The sequence below is a fragment of the Saccopteryx bilineata genome, chromosome 9 (assembly GCF_036850765.1).
Source record: "Saccopteryx bilineata isolate mSacBil1 chromosome 9, mSacBil1_pri_phased_curated, whole genome shotgun sequence".
NCBI classification, from domain to species: domain Eukaryota; kingdom Metazoa; phylum Chordata; class Mammalia; order Chiroptera; family Emballonuridae; genus Saccopteryx; species Saccopteryx bilineata.
Genome location: NC_089498.1, coordinates 44357357 through 44376579, shown reverse-complemented (window position 1 = coordinate 44376579; position 19223 = coordinate 44357357). Strand labels below are relative to the sequence as shown.

Sequence of the window (19223 nt, the reverse complement as noted above, 5' to 3'; positions counted from 1 at the left end):
TTCTCGTGGGACTGCCCCACCAGCATCAATGAGCCTAATGATGAAGTCTGTGCCTCATTGGTGTTAACACCTTCTAAACATCAACAGCTCTACCTTCAAAGGTGATCCAGACTGACTGGTGGTGGCACAATGGATAGAGTGTTGACCTGGGACACTGAGGTCCCAGGTTCGAAACCCCAAGGTTGCTGGCCTGAGCGTGGGCTCATCAATATGATGCCACAATCACTAGCTTGAGCCCAAAAGTCACTGGCTTGAGGCCTGAAGTCACTGGCTTGGCCGGAGCTGCCCCCACCCCAGTCAAGCATGTATGAGAAGTAATCAATGAAAAACTGAAATGACGTGACTACGAGTGATGCTTCTCATCTCTCTCCCCTCCTGTCTCCCTATTTCTCATGAAAAAAAACCAAAAATAAAAACGAACAAAGGGCCCTGGCCGGTTGGCTCAGTGGTAGAGCGTCGGCCTAGCGTGCGGAGGACCCGGGTTCGATTCCCGGCCAGGGCACACAGGAGAAGCGCCCATTTGCTTCTCCACCCCTCCGCCGCACTTTCCTCTCTGTCTCTCTCTTCCCCTCCCGCAGCCAAGGCTCCATTGGAGCAAAGATGGCCCGGGCGCTGGGGATGGCTCTGTGGCCTCTGCCTCAGGCGCTAGAGTGGCTCTGTTCGCAACATGGCGACGCCCAGGATGGGCAGAGCATCGCCCCCTGGTGGGCAGAGCGTCGCCCCATGGTGGGCGTGCCGGGTGGATCCCGGTCAGGCGCATGCGGGAGTCTGTCTGACTGTCTCTCCCTGTTTCCAGCTTCAGAAAAATGAAAAACAAACAAACAAACAAACAAACAAAAAACCGAACAAAGGGGATCCAGAACCTGCTTGCGTCTTCCTCACCCTCTTGCTAGATATGTCTATCACCATCTCCTCCTTGGTCTCTCCCACAAGGGGAGGCTGTAAACTCCCAAGTTAGATCGGGGCCTCTCCTGCTCCGAAATCTCTGTAGCTCCAGCTCCAGGTGAAAGCACGAGTCCTCACCATGGCCCGTGGAGTCTCACAGGATGGCCCTGTCACCTCTGCCTTGGCTCCTTCTCCTTCCCCAGAAACCGTGGCCTCTTCACATCCCTTCTGGGTTCCGAGACTATTGTACTTGCTGTTCCCTGTGCTAGAATCAGTCCCTAGTCTCCCTACCTCCATCAGCTCAGTACTCACGGCACCTAGTAGGAGGTCCTCCCTAAACATTCCCTACTGAAAACTGCAACCTCCCACCCTGACACTGTTTCTCCCTTCCTTGCTTTACTTCTCTCCACAGTACTCACCACGCTATGATACTTTATATAATTTTTGTATTTATCTAGTTTTGTTTGCCTTATAACCCTAAAACAGTAAGTGTTAGAAAGACAAGGTTTTTGTGTTCAATTGGCCCAAACTGTATCCCTAGGCTCTAGAGCAGAGGTCCCCAAACTTTTTACACAGGGGGCCAGTTCACTGTCCCTCAGACCGTTGGAGGGCCGGACTATAATCCCTATGCACACTGCACATATCTTATTTTAAAGTAAAAAAACAAAACGGGAACAAATACAATATTTAAAATAAAGAACAAGTAAATTTAAATCAACAAACTGACCAATATTTCAATGGGAACTATGCTCCTCTCACTGATCACCAACGAAAGAGGTGCCCCTTCCAGAAGTGCTGCGGGGGCCAGATAAATGGCCTCAGGGGGCCACATGTGGCCCGCGGGCCGTAGTTTGGGGACCCCTGCTCTAGAGAGTGCCTGACACATAGTTGAACCAGGCACATATTTGCTAAATACTGCTTATCTATTGTTTCACGTAGCTCAAGGTTTTGGAAGTGCCAGCCACGTGGCCTGAAGTCGCTCAGTGCACCATCACAGCCCTGCTCTGAGGTAGGTCCCGGCACACAGTAAGTGAAAGCGGGGGAGTCTCAGACCCAAGCTGTGGCTCGCCCTCCTTCCCCAGTCACCTTTGCCCACGAAGTAGTCCTGGTAGTAGCGGGCGCCCAAGTCCACGTGCTCAATGCTGTACTGCCGTGGGCGGCTCTGCGTCCTCTGCAGCTCCTTGGGCACCTCCAGCACCGAGATGCTGGCGTTGGTGCGGTAGGTGCTGAGGGCGGGCTCAGCCGGGCGGCACTCGGCCCCGCTCCCGCCGGGGGAGCCGGCTGAGGCCCGGGAGAAGCTCACGTTGCGCTCACACTCGCCGCCGATCTCGTTGCGGAAGTGCGGGCAGCTGAGCAGCAGGTTGTTGCTGTTGTCGTCGCCCAGGTCCTGCTCCAGGTTCTCCTTGCAGTTCAAGTCCTCCGTGCTGGTGAAGGCTGGGTCTAGGCCCCCGAGGCCATGGGCCCGTGAGGCAGTGAGCGAGGCCATGGCTGAGGCAGCAGAGGCCCCTGTGGTGGTGTTCCGCCTCTGGGCTGTGGATACTCTGTTGGCGGCCGCCTCGTGGAGGTCAAACAGCATGCTCTGCACATCAAAATGCGCGAAGCTCTTCTGGCAGATCCATGGCCTGCTGGGCTCCGGGGGGCTCCGCACCTCCTCTGCCTCCCCTGGAGACCGGCCTGGGTCGCCCTCCAGTTTACTGCTCCTCAGCTTCCGGAAGATGGATGAGTCGACTGCGTCCCCACCGCCCAGGCCCCGCACTGGCTTCTTGCGGGCCCTCTCTTTCTCCTTCCCTGGCTGTAGTGGGAGAAGGTTGTCCCTGGCGGACTGCCCGTTGTGAGAGTCCTCTTTCACTCCGCTGCCGCCCCCTGTGAAGTGCAGGCCAGGATGGGCCTGGAGGAGCTGGGCAAGGTTCTGGGAGCCCCGGGCCTCAGGCTGCTCGCTGCGGAACTCACTGAGAATGTCAAAGAAGCTCTGCTCAGGCATGCCCTGCACGTCGATGGAAGACGTGCTCCCATACTCACGGAAGAGGGGCAGGGCCCCCGTGAGCCGGCCCCCCCGGGGCTCCCCCACGTCCTCCATGTCACACTCGCTGAGGGTGATCTCACTGCTGCTGCGGTGCCGCAGGGGGAGGAATGCCCTGCTGGGGGACCGCGGCCACCCATCCTGGAATTCCACATCTTTGGACCTTCTCCTGGAGAGTCGGTAGAAGGCTTTGGACCCTGAGGAAGCCAGGGTATTGGTGGGGGGTTGTCCGTTCTGTATGGTCCTCATGGAATGGGTCACCTTGGTGGCCTTTGTGCCATCTGTGTCCTGTGAGGGGCTTGGGTTGTTCTGCTCTCTCAAGGCCTCCCTCTTGGGCGGCCAGTCAGCCACTCTTGCGCGCACACCCATCTTGGGCACTGCAGGTGTGGTGGGACTGGGGCGGGTGGTGGTAGCGCCTGGGCTCTCACCAACAGGCTGAGGCATGCTGCCATTCTGGACCCAGAACCCCATGGGAGCATAATCCCCTGTATGTGGCCCAGGGAGGACATCAGGCCCCCTGGCCCCACAGCTGGCTGCTGGGTCCACAGCATCATTGGGAATGGGCTGATAGGTGGTCATAGTCCACAGGCACTGGAATGCTACTGGCCCCTGAAAGCTGTGGAGTAACTTTATGGGGTCCTCTGGCCCTCAGCATTGTTCAGGGCTGCCAGTCCCAGGATGAAGGACGCTGGCTCCTGAAGCCTGATGGGAAGGTTGTGAATCTGTGGAGTCCAATTCTCCACCATCGCTGCTGAAAACCAAGCCAGGACGCAGGTGTTGTCCCGGGGGCTCCAGTCTAAGTGGCTCAGCAGGGCAGAACAAACAGCAGATGGGGGCCAGGGCCAGCAGGCTGCAGGGGTGCCATGCTGAAAAGGGAGAAAAGGCAAAGGTGAGATGTGATGTTACTGCTTGCAGACGGTAACTTTTTTTTGACAGCTTCACTCACTTAAAAAAATTTTTTTTAAATTGATTTTAGCAAGAGAGGAAGGAAGGAAGAGAGAGAGACACACACACACACACAACAGACATACAAGAACACTGACCTGCTCCTGTGTGTGCCTGACTGGGGATTGAACCAGCAACCACTGCATTTCCAGACGATGGTCTAACTAACCAAGCTATCTGGCCAGGGCAAGCTTCACTCACTTACAAACCTTTTTATTATGGAAATTTCCAAACATACCCAAAAAGCAGAGTGAAGAGCATGAAGAGCCACACCACCAGCTTCAACAGCCACTTACTATAGTAGTCTTCCCTTACTCATGAGAGACAGGCTCTAAGACCACGAGTGGAACCCTAAGCTTTTTCCTATACATATATACCTATGGTAAAACTTAACTTATATACTAGGCACACTGAGAAATCAATAAAATGTATAATAAAATAAACCAATTATAATAATATGCTGTAATAAAAGTTATGTGAATGTGCTCTCAAAATATTTCATTTTACTGACTCAACCTCCTTGTGATGATCTGAGGTAATCCAATGCCTATGTGATGAGATGAAGTGAGGTGCTCAGAATGGTGCACAATTTAACACTTATAAATAATTTATTTCTGGAGTTTTCTATTTGATATTTTCAGACCATGGTTGACTACAGGTAGCTGAAACTGCAAGTAGGGGTGTGTGGGGGGGGCTACTGTATTTGCCATTTTTGTTTTATCTGTCTACCCACTCCTATACTTATTTTGACAGAACATTTTAGAGTAAATCCTAGATAGGTCATTTCACCTACAAATACTTTAGCTCAGTGGTCCCCAACCCCCGGGCCGCGGACCGGTCCTGGTCCGTAGGCCATTTGGTACCGGTCCGCAGAGAAAGAATAATAACTTACGTTATATCTGTTTTATTTATATTTAAGTCTGAATGATGTTTTATTTTAAAAAAATGACCAGATTCCCTCTGTTACATCTGTCTAAGACTCACTCTTGACTCTTGTCTCGTAAGTTTGACAAATATATTTAAAAATATCACAGTTTTTACGCCGGTCGCATAATTTTATTTTGTGCATTTATCCGTCCCACCTTCTAAAGGCCAGTGAAAATATTTTCTGACATTAAACCGGTCCATGGCCCAAAAAAGGTTGGGGACCAGCTTTAGCTTATGTCTCTAGTAGATAAGGCTTTTAAAACTACTACTACTACTATATCTTTATCATATCCATCTAAATTAACAAGCTTTAATACCATGTAATACCCTGAATACACTGCATTTCCCCCATTATCTCAAAGGTGTCTTTGAGGTTGGTTTGTTCATATCAGAATCCAAACAAGATCCATACTCCGCTTTGACAGATATATTTATGTCTCTTCTACTTTATAATGCCACCCCCTTTATTTGATGGTATTTGTGGTTCACTTGTTCCACGGAGTTTCCCACTTTTAGGATCTGAATGATTTCTCCCTGTGGTGTCACTGAACACGTTTTTCTGCCCTCTATCAGTTCTGTCTCCTTCCATCAGTCCGTTCTGACGTCCAGCAGACCAACTGCCCCACCAGAAACAAAGTGAAAATAGCAGATGAGTAATCAGGAGCACTGGTGGATTTGGAAGAGGGAATGTCTCTAGAAACAAACCTGTGTGATTAATAGATAATATGAACTCCCATCACTTCTTTCTGAGATCTCCTCATTGACTCCTATGTTAGAATAAAATTTAAATTCCTTTTGCTGGCCGACAAGCCCTATAGGATCTGGCTCTTGCCAGTCTCCCTGATGCCTCTAACCACCCCCAACCAAAATCCCACCACACTGGTCTTCTTTTCTCTTCTTCTGACATGCAAACGCCACCCAGGTTATCTGGGTACCCTTCCTTGGTTCTTCACTAGGCTGGTTCCCCTCCATCGTGTCAACTCTTAAATGAAGCTTCCCAAACTACCCTATGTAGACACAGAAGCCCAGTCTCCTCAAAAGCCTGTCACCCCCTCTGCTTTCTTTCTTTTTTTTACTATTTAAAATTAGTTTGTTCATTACCCATTTACTGACTTTCTTCACCGCTAAAGTTACCGGTTCCAGAATGGCAGGGGCATGTCCGTGTTGGTCACCTATGTATCCCCAGCTCACAGAACAGTGACCAGGACTATTCGCTCTTTAGTGTATAAATGAGTCGACAGCTCTAACTTGACATGAAAGTGCACCATAACCTGCAGACTTCCAGGAAAGGGAGAGCATGCTTCTGCCTCGCAGCCTGAAGTACTCTGCAGGATGACCTAACTTCTGGAAGATGAAAACCCTCTGCTGGGGAAGGAGGGGAAAGTGAGTCATGATCTGTGGCAGAACCTGTGGTTGGTTGTCCGAGCAGCTGTGCCTATTCTGCCAACAGACCTGATTCTGCTCAGCGCAGCAGAGTGCTGGGCTGGGCTGGGCATCTGGCTCAAGGTGACCAGTGACTTTTCTTTAACCCGGAATGTGGAGCCAGACAAGGCCATTCTGGTCAATGAATGTTGGTGCTCTCCAAGTGAGGAAGTAAACAGCCCCCTGTTGTGAGTGTGTATGTGTGTAAGGGGTACTTTCTTTTTTTCTTTTTTTGAGACAGAGAAACAGACAGAGAGGAAGGGAAGGAGACGACAAGCATCAACTTGTAGTTGCGTCACTTTTGTTGTTCAGTGCTTGCTTCTCATACGTGCCTTGACAAGGGCGGGGTGGGGGTCTCTAGCTGAACCACTGACCCCTTGCTTAAGCCAGCAACTTCGGGCTCAAGCCAATGACCACAGGATCATGTCAATGATCCTACGCTCAGGCCGGTGAGCCTGCACTCAAGCCAGATGAGCCTGTGCTTAAGCCGGCGACCTTGGGGTTTAGAATCAGGGTCCTCAGCGTCCCAGGTCAATGTTCTATCCACTGGACCACCACTGGTCAGACTAGGAGCACTTTCTAATTCATGCCCAGAGGTATGGAGTGATCTGACAGAAGGAGACCAAAGGGAAAGCATGAAGCACATTCATGGAGCAAAACAATGGGGCAAGCCTATGTTCTCTGGGAAAGTAAGAACCAGGTGAGGGGATTGCACCCTGCTTCCTGGTCCCCATGGGGCATTCTTGAAGGTATTGCAGGCAGGCATGCAGGAGATGAGGCAGAGAACTGGAGAGGAACGTGGAAAACCCCCAGGGTCAGGTTGGGTAAGGGAGACAGGAGCAAGACCAGGCACAGCTGTGGTGACCTGGAAAAGAAGCATCTTTTAAAGAGGCAGGTGGGCCTCCTCAGCTTTAGCAACTGAGCCTTGTAGGATGTAGATGCCAGATCTTCAGATTTTTCGAGAAATCAGAAATCTAGAATTGTACGGAATATCTCCTAATATGAAAAACCAATTCATTAGCAATGTAACAAACCACCATAGTGATCTCTAAAAGGACTTCCAAGAAATTGCTAGTAGTGGTTGCCTCCGGGGAGGGGAACTGGGTGCCTTTCCACCCACCTTCTACGCCCTCCCCTGCTTCATTTCCCCCCTTGGTACTTAGGAACACACTCAGTTATTCCCCTTATTATTCCTGGGCCCCCACTCAATGAGACCCCGTGTATCCCCAGGATGTTTTGGAAGGAGAAGCTTTACTTTTCACTGTACACAACTGGCTACCTTTTGCCAATTATTTGCACTTATTTCTAGCCATTAAATAAATATTTCTTGAGAACATTACCAACAAAAACCACAATGAAGGTAAAAAAAATAAGTGGGCTGGATCTGGGCAGGGACTGCCAGTTTGAGACCTCTAGTGTTTTTGACATCGGCCAGAGATGAGGGCCTGAGGTCAGCCCCACACTGCTGGGTGTCGGATCCTAGGCCAGGCTGGCGTATCCAGGCCTGCCAAGGGCACTGCTTGCATTTCGTAGGGCAGCTGCACTCTTGGGCCAGGCTGGCAGAGTGCAGATTAGTTGTTTGAGGCCATACTTGGGCTAGTTGGAAAAACAAGTGGCCTAGATGTAACCCTGAATTGTTTCCATAAGTGCCTCCTGACAGATGGGCTTTGCTGATGGCATTTTGTTTCCAGCTCAACAGGAAACCCCCAATCTGCTTTGCTCCATTCTGTGAAAACACACAGATGTTCTTGAGATGTGTCTCTGCATAAATCCCTTCTCTGAGCAGGTGCAGCTGAGCCTGTGATGCTCTAAGGCTGAGTGATACTCACAGCCTCTCTGGGACTCAGGGACTGGTGCATGCTGAGACCTTTCCAGCTGCCTGCTGTTGGGCTTCTCCCTCCCCCCCCCTTTTTTTCCCTGAAGTTGGAAACAGGGAGGCAGTCAGACAGACTCTCGCATGCGCCCGACCGGGATCCACCCGGCAAGCCTACCAGGGGGCGACGCTCCGCCCATCTGGGGTGTTGCTCTGTTGCAACCAGAGCCATTCTAGCACCGGAGGCAGAGGCCATAGAGCCATCTTCAGTGCCTGGGCCAACTTTGCTCCAATGGAGCCTTGGCTGCAGGAGGGGAAGAGAGAGACAGAGAGGAAGGAGAGGGGGAGGGGTGGAGAAGCAGATGGGCTCTTCTCCTGTGTGCCCTGGCTGGGAATCAAACCCGGGACTCCTGCACACCAGGCCGACGCTCTACCACTGAGCCAACCGGCCAGGGCTTCCTACCCCTTTTTTATTGAGAGAAAGAGAGGAAGGAATGATGGGGAGTGAGAGGGAGAGAGCGAGAGAAGCATCAACTGTAGATGCAGCACTGTAGTTTTTCACTGATTGCTTCCCATATATGCCTTTACTGGGGGTCTCTAGCCAAGTCAGTGATCCCTTGCTCAAGCCAACAACCTTGGGCTTCAAGCCAGCGACAATGAGATCATCTCTATGATCTCACACTCAAGCCAGATGAGCCCAGGCTCAAGCTAGCAAGCTCAGGGTTTTGAACCTGGGACCTCCTCATCCCAGGTTGAAATTATTTACTGTGCCACAACTGGTAAGGTGAGCTTCTCCTTCCTAAAAGCACTCTGAACTTCCTGATGGGGACTCCCCATTATGAGCCAGACAGCCTTGTTTCAGATTCTGGTATGCCATGGCCTGATTATTGAAACCGTTAACTCAATTTTAATTTGGAAATGGGGACAATACCACCACCATCATAGTCACGGCTACTACTATTGCTCCTACATGTATCTTTGGCCTGAGTTCTATCCTCCTTCCCCCAGTAACAGCACAGCCAGGGGTAGGGACAGGACCATGGGTTAGTGAGCAGGCCAGGTGTTCTCTGCTGGATATGTGCAAGGTTCAGAAGAGTATGAAGGCTGGAGAGTGTTCTGCAATGGCATAGGATAGTGGACCTGGCTTTTCCTTGGCTCCTGCCTATTTTCTGAGATTGCTCCTCTGGTCTCCTGTTACTTCTATAAGCCCAAGATTGCCAGTGTGGCTTCTGCTGTTGCCATCTGAGGATTCTAATACACGGTACTTACTGTGTGCAAGGAAGGAAGCTGGGAATAGTTGGCGGGGAAACAATGAGGCCAAGACAGTGGCACAATGAGAAGCCAGAAGCAGTGAAAGAGAGGTGGGATATATTTGGCTGCAAGTAAGAGAATATATCATCCAATAGTGGTTTAGGCGATGAAGAGGTTTCATTATCTCATGTAACAAGGAGGCCAGATATGACGGCTCCATGCTTGGTATACCTCAGGGGTTGGGAACCTTTTTGGCTGAGAGAGCCATGAACGCCACATATTTTAAAATGTAATTCTGTGAGAGCCATACAACAACCCGTGTACGTTAGGCATTATCCAATAAAAAGTTGGTGTTGTCCCAGAGGACAGCTGTGATTGGCTCCAGCCACCCGCAACCATGAACATGAGTGGTAGGAAATGAATGGATTGTAATACATGAGAATGTTTTATATTTTTAACATTATTTTTTATTAAAGATTTGTCTGCGAGCCAGATGCAGCCATCAAAAGAGCCACATCTGGCTCGTGAGCCATAGGTTCCCGACCCCTGGGATAGTGGGTAACATCAGGTGCTTTCTCCTTCTTTCCTGCCTACCCTCAGTGTGCTGCTGGCTTGCATCTCTGGCTTGTGGCCAAATGACTGCAAGCTGGCAACCACAGCCATGCTTTTCAATGAAACATGGGCAAGGGGGAAAGAAAGGGATGCTGTAAGAGTGTTCTTACCTATCTGACCCAATCAGGAAGGAGAATCTTTGCCGGAACATTCCCCCACCTCAATAGACTTTTATGTCTCCTTGGCCAGAACGTGGTTGCTTAGAGCTACTCTATTTGCCAGGCAAGCTGGGAAAGCCAGAATCTGTGATCACCCTGATTGCCCTTAGACCAGTGGAGACTTATCCCTGGGGATGGGCACACTGGCCCCTGAAAAAGTCAGGGTCTGTCAGCATCTCTAAATGCTCCCAGGCTGTAGATTGTGAAGAAGCTGGGGAACTCTGAGCAGGGAGGATGCTCCCTCATCAGGCTCCCAAAGCCTGGAGGATGGGAGAGTGGAAATACAGGCAAGGACCATGGCCTCCATGTCCTGACACTGTGTGCCAGACCCTCACAGGGCAGAGCAGAAGAGAAAAGCACAAGCTTTCCAGTGGTTGACATTTGTGATTTGCTTCCCCAGACTTCATGACTCCTTTACGCAGCAACAGCCCAGACTTCCCTTTGGGAACCTGCCTTCTCTGACTCCTATCCAATGGGCTAGAAAAGGAGCTCCTTCTGGAGCACAGGAACAAACCATGTGATCCAACCAGAACCAGTGAGACCCAGTGACGTCTTTGCCAAGAATACAGGGGCTAAAAGCTGTGCTTTCCCCTCTTAACCTTATTCTGAGAGAATGTGAGGAATGGAATCACTGCAGTCATCTTGTATCATGAGTGGAGAACCTTTTGTGAAAGGGGCCTGCGGTCATCATCTGTCTCTGTACCAAGCTGGACCTAAAGTCAGCCCTATTCCACTTCCCACCCCTGGACATTTTAGCTCTCTAACAAAATACTGTACTAAAGACAGACAAATAAAACAACAACATCTATAATAGCAGGTACCATGGCTACGATCTTTTCACGTGGCCCAGGTCCTTTTCTAAAGCACTTCACATTTGTTATTTCTCTTAACCCTCACAATTCCATGAGGTAGGTATCATTATCTTCACTTTACATATGAGGAAAATGAGGAATGGACAAGTGAAATAATGTGCTTAAGGCCATATGGCTATGAAGTGGCAGAGTTGGGATTGACCCAGATGCTTCCTTCATTCCTGAAATCAGGCAGTCTTCAGTTCAAGCACCAGCCCTTCCGATGATCACGGGCAAAGTCCTGGGCTTCTCTGAATCTCAATTTCCTCACTGGTGACACAAGTAAAATATCTCCAGCTCCAACCACTCTGCTGAGTTACAAAGTCAGGTATCCATCTACTTACTTGACATCACCACATATGTGCATCACATGCATTGCAAACTGAACATTCCCGACTGAACCTTTGATCTTTCCTCATCCATAAAACTTGTTCCTTCTCAGCATAGTCAGGATGGGTTCATCTATACTGCAGTAACAAAGAACCCCAGTGCTCAGGGACTTACAAAAGTGTGCTTCTTGTTCATGCATGTCCATCAAGGGTTGGCCAAAAGCCCTGCTCATACCAGCTTTGCTCCCAGTTGAAAGCTCATCCTTTACCCGAGACCCTGCCAATCTCAGAGGTTAAGAGACAGTGCTGAACCATGCAATGGTCCTTAAGGCTCCTACTAAGGAATGACACGTTACTTCTCACATTTCATTGGTCAAAACTCAAAACGAGTCATACACCCAAGACTGATGTCAGCAGGGTAGTACACCAGAGTATTTATCTGAGCAGGAATGCAATAGGCCAGCTGCTTCTTCCACATCTCAGTGAAAGGCACTTCCTCCCATCCAAGGGTTCAAAGTGGAAACATCAACATCCTCTTCCACACTTCCTCTCCCTCACTCCACATGTCCATCCACCATTGCACTTCCTGCTCACTCTCTCACCACCTACCTTGGTCTGAGCTGCCTTGACTTCTCAATGGCTGGCTACTCCACAGCCTCACAATGCCTCTGCTTTTGCTCCTGCTCTCCCACATGCCCTTTCCACACAGCAGGCAGAGCAATCTTAGGATAAAATTCAAAATCCTCAACTCAGCCCTCAAGGCTCCCCTCTACTTTTCCCCTTGCTCTGGGAACCTGTGGGGCAGGTGGGTTTGCTGTTTGTTTGCCTGAGAGGCGGTTTCCCCTGCCTGTGTGCTTGTCTGCCGCTGTCACACTTTATTAAATGGAATGGCCCAACCCTTTCCGGCTCTGCAGTTTTTCTACTGTCTGCCAGAATCCAATGTGGACCTGCCTGGCCTCAGCCACCAGCATTACAGAGCCCAGGCCCCAATGTCCTTTTTTCAGTTTCCCTTATGCCTATGCTCCCTGCCTTAGGACCACTGTACATGCCATTCCTGCTGTCCTTTCCCTTACCTAGGTAGTTCTCAATACTCAGGACATAGCCTGACCAGGCGGTGGTGCAGTGAATAGAGCGTCAGACTGGGATGCAGAAGGACCCAGGTTCGAGACCCTGAGGTCACCAGCTTGAGCACGGGCTCATCTGGTTTGAGCAAAAGCTCACCAGCTTGGACCCAAGGTCGCTGGCTTGAGCAAGGGGTGACTCGGTCTGCTGAAGGCCTGCGGTCAAGGCACATATGAGAAAGCAATCAATGAACAACTAAGGTCTCGCAACGAAAAACTGGTGATTGATGCTTCTCATCTCTCTCTGTTCCTGTCTGTCTGTCCCCGTCTATCCCTCTCTCTGACTCTCTCTCTGTCCCTGTAAAAAACAACAACAAAAAAACTCAGGACATATACAACTTTCTCCACATAACTTTCCTCTCCCTGTAATGCTTGTGGCCAAGGCCAGGCAGGTCCACATTGGATTCTGGTAGACGGTAGAAAAACTGCAGAGCCAGAAAGGGTTGAGCCATTCTGTTTAATAAAGTCTCACAATGGCGGAGAAGCACACAGGCAGGGGAAACCGCCTCTCAGGCAAACAGCAAAATGGCCCCTCACAGTGGCGGGCAGGCAATCCGCCATCCACAGTCCCCCTGAGAGCAAGCACCCATAGCCTTATATAGGCTATGCACACGTGCCTCTGCCATGTGCTCACACACTAATCAGGCAAAGGGCTTGCAGCTGGTAAACCAGCAAGCAAGCCTAACACAGCTGCCCCACACTCCCCAACCTTGTTCAGTCTCCAATCTGAGCTCTCAGAGCACTCTGCTTTTCTCTTCTGGGTACCTGCATCAATATATGCAATTTACCATGTAATTAATTGTTTGCCACATATAAGGTTTGTGAGGCACTGAATTTGTATCTTAATCACTACCTGCATCCTCAGCACAGACTTGGTAAATATAAAGCCATTAACAAACATACGATGAATAAATGAACAGATCAGGAAGCACTAGCTCAGCTGGGGTTTATAACCTAAAGACAGATGGGGCTTGCTTGATGCCCAAATGTATCCGCCCCTGGGAAGAAGCTGAAAGAAATGCTTGGGGAGAGGGACAGGGAGGGAGAAGAGAGGGAGAGGGAGGGCACTCCCTTCTCACGGGCAGTTGGATGGGGATGAGGGGAGAGCATCCAGGGCCTCCTTCCCAGGCAGCCTTATCTGTCCAGGGCTGCCCTTATCTACTGCAGGTGTTTCACCTCCATGGAAATGTAATCCAGTCACAGTGATGGGGACTCAGCAGGACCTAAGAGGTCTGGATAGCTCAGGGCTATGTCTGAGGGCTACTCTCAGGGGCCCACAGTGAATGAAGACTCCTCTGGGCAATTCAGTCTCTGAGCACATACAAAACAGTTATTCATTCAGAAAAAACTAGTCTCTACAACTTATTCATTCACACAACAAACACCTACTGCGGTGGTGTAATGCTGGTGGCCAAGGCCAGGCAGGTTCGCATCGGGTTCGGGCAGACGGTAGAGGAACTGCAGAGCCGGAACGCACCAGGCCATTCCCATTTATTGGAGGCTCGCAGAGACAGGTGAGTGAATAAGCAAAGGAAAACCACTTTTTGCAGTGGAGGACAAGGAATCAGGGACGCTGTTGCACCTTGTGGTGGCAGCTGAGGGAGTCAGGGAACCGCCCCTTGCAGTGGCGGAAAAGTGATTTGGAAAAATCACCACCCGGTGCAAACACTCATATCCTTACACAGGCTATACCCATGTGGCTTTTGGCCACGTGCTCATGCACTAATCATGCAAAGTGCTTGCAGCCAGAAAACAAGTGAGCAAGTCTAACTACAGCTGTTTTCCCTAGCAGAGGTCCCCAAACTTTTTACACAGGGGGCCAGTTCACTGTCCCTCAGACCGTTGGAGGGCCACCACATACAGTGCTCCTCTCACTGACCACCAATGAAAGAGCTGCCCCTTCTGGGAGTGCGGCAGGGGGCCGGATAAATGGCCTCAGGGGGCCACATGCGGCCCACGGGCCGTAGTTTGGGGACGCCTGCACGGGGGAGCAGTTAGACAGACATGAGCAGAGCAGGGAGTATAGGCCAGGCACAGAAGGCCACCAGGGTGGAAAGCCCCACGTGCCTAGCAATGGGCAAAACTGGGAAAACAAGGACCTCACCCCCAGGATGACCTTTCCTCCTTTTGCTGGTCATGTGGTTTAGACGCCCCTGATTTCCATATCCATGGTCATGGGATTCAGATCACCTTAGAGGAACAAACAAGAAGGCTGGAAAATAGAGTTTAAGCATTAACCCTCTAGAGATAACATCTAGGCCTCAGTTGGGTTTCAGCTCCAGGCCCAGAAAAGTAGCAAAACTAGACAAAGTAATGCCACAGCTGACCTCAGGACCAGCTACATTGACTAATGACCCCCAGCCCTAGCACCACGCAATCAGTGGAGAACATGACTCTAAAAGACACACCGGGAAAACTGATAACTGTTAAGATCCTCCGCTGGGATCTCTCCTAAAATCCCCACCCTTAACATTCCTTGTGAGCGAGGTCCCAGAGCACTCTCTGTTCCAGGGGTACGCATGCACCTTCCCCTCCCCCACCCCCTCTTCTTCCCCCAGGTGCCTAGTCCTTGAACCTCTTTCTCTTAAGCTCTAAGGAACTGCACGAGATTTACCACCACGGTAGTGGGGAGCAGCAGCAGCTCATCCCGGGTGTAATGTTAGTGGCCGAGGCCAGGCAGGTTCACACTGGATTCAGGCAGACGGTAGAGGAACTGTGGAGCCAGAAAGTGCTGGGCCATTCCTGTTTATTAGATTTTCGCAATGGCAGACTAGCGAACAGGGAAAATCTCTTCTTGAGGCAGCAGCTGAGTGATCAGGGAAATGGCCTGTCACAGTGGTAAGCTGCCAAAACCACCCTGAGGGAAAGGACCCGTAGCCTTATGTAGGCTATACACATGTGGCTGTGCCATGTGCTCATGCACTGATCATGCAAAGTGCAAGTGAGCAAGCCTAACACAGCTGTTTTCCCTATTCCAGGCTAACCCCCTGACTCTGTCTCTTCAAGGCCCCTTTCCTCTTTCTTTCTGCATGACCAATAAATTCTTCCTTTACTTGCTACATTTTTTCTTTTTTTTTAAAAAAAACACCTTTTTCCTCTTTTTAAATTTTTTTTTCCTGTGGCAGAGACAGAGAGAGTCAGAGAGAGAGACAGACAGCAGACAGGAAGGGAGAGAGATGAGAAGCATCAACTCCTCGTTGCGGTTCACTGATTTCTCATATGTGCCTTGACCGGGGGTCCACAGCAGACCAAGTAACCCCTTGTTCGAGCCAGCGACCTTGGGTCCAAGCTGGTGAGCCTCACTCAAACCAGATGAGCCCGTGCTTAAGCTGGCGAGCTCATGGTCTCGAACCTGGGTCCTCAGCATCCCAGTCCCATGCTCCATCCTCTGCACCACGGCCTGGTCAGGCACATTTAGTCTCTTGACTGAATTCTTTCAAGCAAGACAAGAACTGAGGTCTTTCCCTGTAATACTACCAAATTCTTACAAATCATTCAGTCCAAAAAATTCAGTCAAGAAAGCATTAAAACTTACCCTCATTTACTCAATATTTACCACGCATGTATAACTCATTTATTCATCCCACAAACATTGAGCACTTAAATCCAACCATTTATTCAATAAATTTCTTAAACACCTATGTGCTACTCTTGTAGGTGCTGAAGATTTAGGCCTGAGCAGCACAGACCACACCCCTGCTCTCAGGAACTTAGTTGCTATATAAAGAGGCCAGAGAAATAAGTAAAAAAGGACAGAAAACAAGGTAATTTCACAGGTGGTCAAGGAGTATAAAGGAACAAAATGTGACCGTGTGTGTGTGTGGGGGGCTACTCATCTATCTATAGATGAGAAGTTCGGAAGGCTTGTGGGGGTGCTGTATGACCTGGGACCTGCATGAAGAGAGGGCACCTGCCATGTGTACCAGGTGTGTTGACAAGCGGGCTGACAAGCAGGGACAGGAAAGCTGGGAGTGGCTGGTGTACAAGGAGGACCCTGTGAGGCTGTCCCAGGCAGTGGTTCTCTCTCCATCTGTCCACTAGAGGCACCAGGGAGTTCTGTAAAAACACAGGTGTTTATAACCTACCCCCAGAGAATCTGAATCAGCTGGTCTGGGGGGTGGGCCCCAGGCCCAAGTGTCCTTTACCAGCTCTGCAGTTTATTCTAACATGTAGCCAGGGCCGAGGGCAGAGGAAGGGAAGAGAGAGCAAAGAGGAGGGCCTGACACCAAGCTCGGAGGATTCAAATCTGAGAGACAGTGAGCACTCCAGGCAGAGCAGGTCCAGGCAGAGGGTTGGCAAGCAGGCGTGGTGTAGGCCTGAGTGGTGCGTATGTTCCGAAGGGGCCAGGTGGTCTGCAGGGCTGAATGTTGCTGAGAGGGTCACACCATTATTGGTCTGAAGGGCAATGGGGAACAACAGGTAGGTATTTCAAGGGACTGCTGCTCCAGGGAGTCTTGTCCATACCCCAATTGTCTGGCAGTGTTGGGCCTACGGTGTCTTCTTTTCCTCCACATCCCTGTCGGAATCACTGTCTTCCCTTTGCTCTGCGCCAGGGCTCTGCACACATCCTCAACTACAGGAGTTAACCTGTTGGATTTTTAAGCATCTGAGTATCTTTTGTCTTCCTTAGACTTTTTTTTTTTTTTTAGATCGACAGCTAGACAGAAACATCAATATGTTCCTTAAGTGCCCTGACTGGGGATTGAACCTGCAACCTTTGAGTATAAGGATGATGATGCTCTAACTAACCGAGCTATCTGGCTAGGTATCCTCCTTAGACTTAAACCGCTTTCAAGTCTGCAGCGGACTGGCTTCTATAAGTGTTCTGGCCACACGTAGAGGGGAGAGACTGTAACTGTGCAGACACTTATTTTATTTTTAAATTTTTTATTTATTGATTTTAGAGAGAGAAACATTGACTTGTTCCATTTATTTATAGATTCACTGGTTGATTCTTGCATGTGACTTGACCAGGGATTGAACCTGTAACCTTGGCATATCGAGGTGATGCTCTAACCCACTTTACTACCTGGCCAGGGTGAAACTTCACTTCTTTAATCTGACCTTCTTCTTCTTTCCTTTGGGTTCAAACTGGCCTTGTCCAGCGGAGGAGCCCTCTGACTCACCCAACTCCCTCTGCCTTGTACTTCTACTCCTTTAACCCTTAAACCGTCAGGACAATGAGGTTCTTATCAGCTTCAAATATAGGAACAAAGTCTTGGGCCTACTAACCAGAGACAGAGTTTCAGTTAAACTAGAGGTGACATCTAGGCCTCTCTTGTGTTTCAGTTCCAGGTCCAGAAAAGTGGTGAAGCCAGGTGAAGAGACACCATGGCTGACATGAGGACCAGATACACTGATCAATTACCCTACCCTAGCACTGACCAATTAGTAGAGGCCACAACCCTGACCCTACCGTGATTAATGGTTTCCCCCCATATAACCCATCCCCTAAAAGCCACTGGGGAGCCAGGTCTTTCAGCATTAGCTTACCTGTGATTGTAGGCCTGGGCCACTTCCTAAAAATAAACCTTTACTTTCTCTGCTACAAGCTCCTATTAGTATCTTATTGGGCTTTACGATGGCAGGCAAACCAACCCCTTTAGTCCAGTAACAAGGGGAGGGATAAAATGGTGATGACAGAAATAAACAGTAAGGCTAACACTACGACTTTTCCTGATGTGCAAGGCACGGGATGACATGCTTGGCATCCATGAACTTGTGTGTTATAATAACCCTATGAAGTAGGCACTTCTAACATGCCCGTTATAGGTGAGACAAAGGTCATGTGGCCAAGTCTCACACAGCTGGGAGGGGGAGCAGATGGGATTCATTCACCTTTACAGTTTGATTCCCACACCACCCTAAATAAAAGGCAGTTCAATGATGAGTGTGTTGTGTCAATACCTAAATGACACAAGCATCTTCAAAATCAATTCATAAGGATAAAACTCTGGAAAGACATCAACAGCTCACCAGATCTCAGGTTAAGAATCTGTTTTCTCCCCCCCATGACTCCTCCCACTTTCTTGGAAATTGGAACAGGACCACTCTAAAACTCCTCCAGAAACAAGATGGATTAGCTCTGATACCTCATTAGAAAGTGCCACAGCAAGGTCTCTACTCCATCAGGCCTAAGAACAATGAGCAGGGCCTTGACCACGGCTGCGTACCACTATAATCTGTTTTGCACTCTTAACCAGGGGTCCCCAAACTACGGCCCGCGGGCCACATGCGGCCCCCTGAGACCATTTATCTGGCCCTCCACACTTCTGGAAGGGGCACCTCTTTCATTGGTGGTCAGTGAGAGGAGTAAAGTACGGTGTCGCTCACGTACAGTACTACTTCCGGTAACGTGGGAGGTATGCGACACAGCTCCGGAAGCGCGTCCTATCACTTGTTAGGGCTAGCAGTGACAAATATGGATCTGGACATTGACCATCTCATTAGCCAAAAGCAGGATCATAGTTCCCATTGAAATACTGGGAACTATGTCAGTTTGTTGATTTAAATTTACTTGTTATTTATTTTAAATATTGTATTTGTTCCCGTTTTGTTTTTGTTTTTGTTTTTTTTAATTTTTTTATTTATTTTTTATTTTATTTTATTTATTCATTTTAGAGAGGAGAGAGAAAGGAAGAGAGACAGAGAAGGAGAGAGAGAGGAGAGAGAGACAGAGAGAGAAGGTGGGGAGGAGCTGGAAGCATCAACTCCCATTATGTGCCTTGACCAGGCAAGCCCAGGGTTTCGAACCAGCGACCTCAGCATTTCCAGGTCGACGCTTTATCCACTGCGCCACCACAGGTCAGGCCCGTTTAGTTCTTTTTTTACTTTAAAATAAGGTATGTGCAGTGTGCATAGGGATTTGTTCATAGTTTTTTTTTTTTAT

General features: G+C 49.5%; 1 protein-coding gene across 7 annotated transcripts in view; it reads right to left on the bottom strand.

The window, feature by feature from the left end:
- Window positions 1-19223, bottom strand: part of SIPA1L3 (signal induced proliferation associated 1 like 3) — a 337072-nt gene that overhangs the window by 119513 nt on the left and 198336 nt on the right. For all 7 annotated transcript variants that reach the window (XM_066242143.1, XM_066242139.1, XM_066242137.1 and 4 more), the window contains one exon: window positions 1972-3771. In XM_066242143.1, coding sequence (XP_066098240.1) covers window positions 1972-3484 — 1513 coding nt within the window. In that variant the 5' untranslated portion in view covers window positions 3485-3771. The remainder of the gene's footprint in view (window positions 1-1971; window positions 3772-19223) is intronic.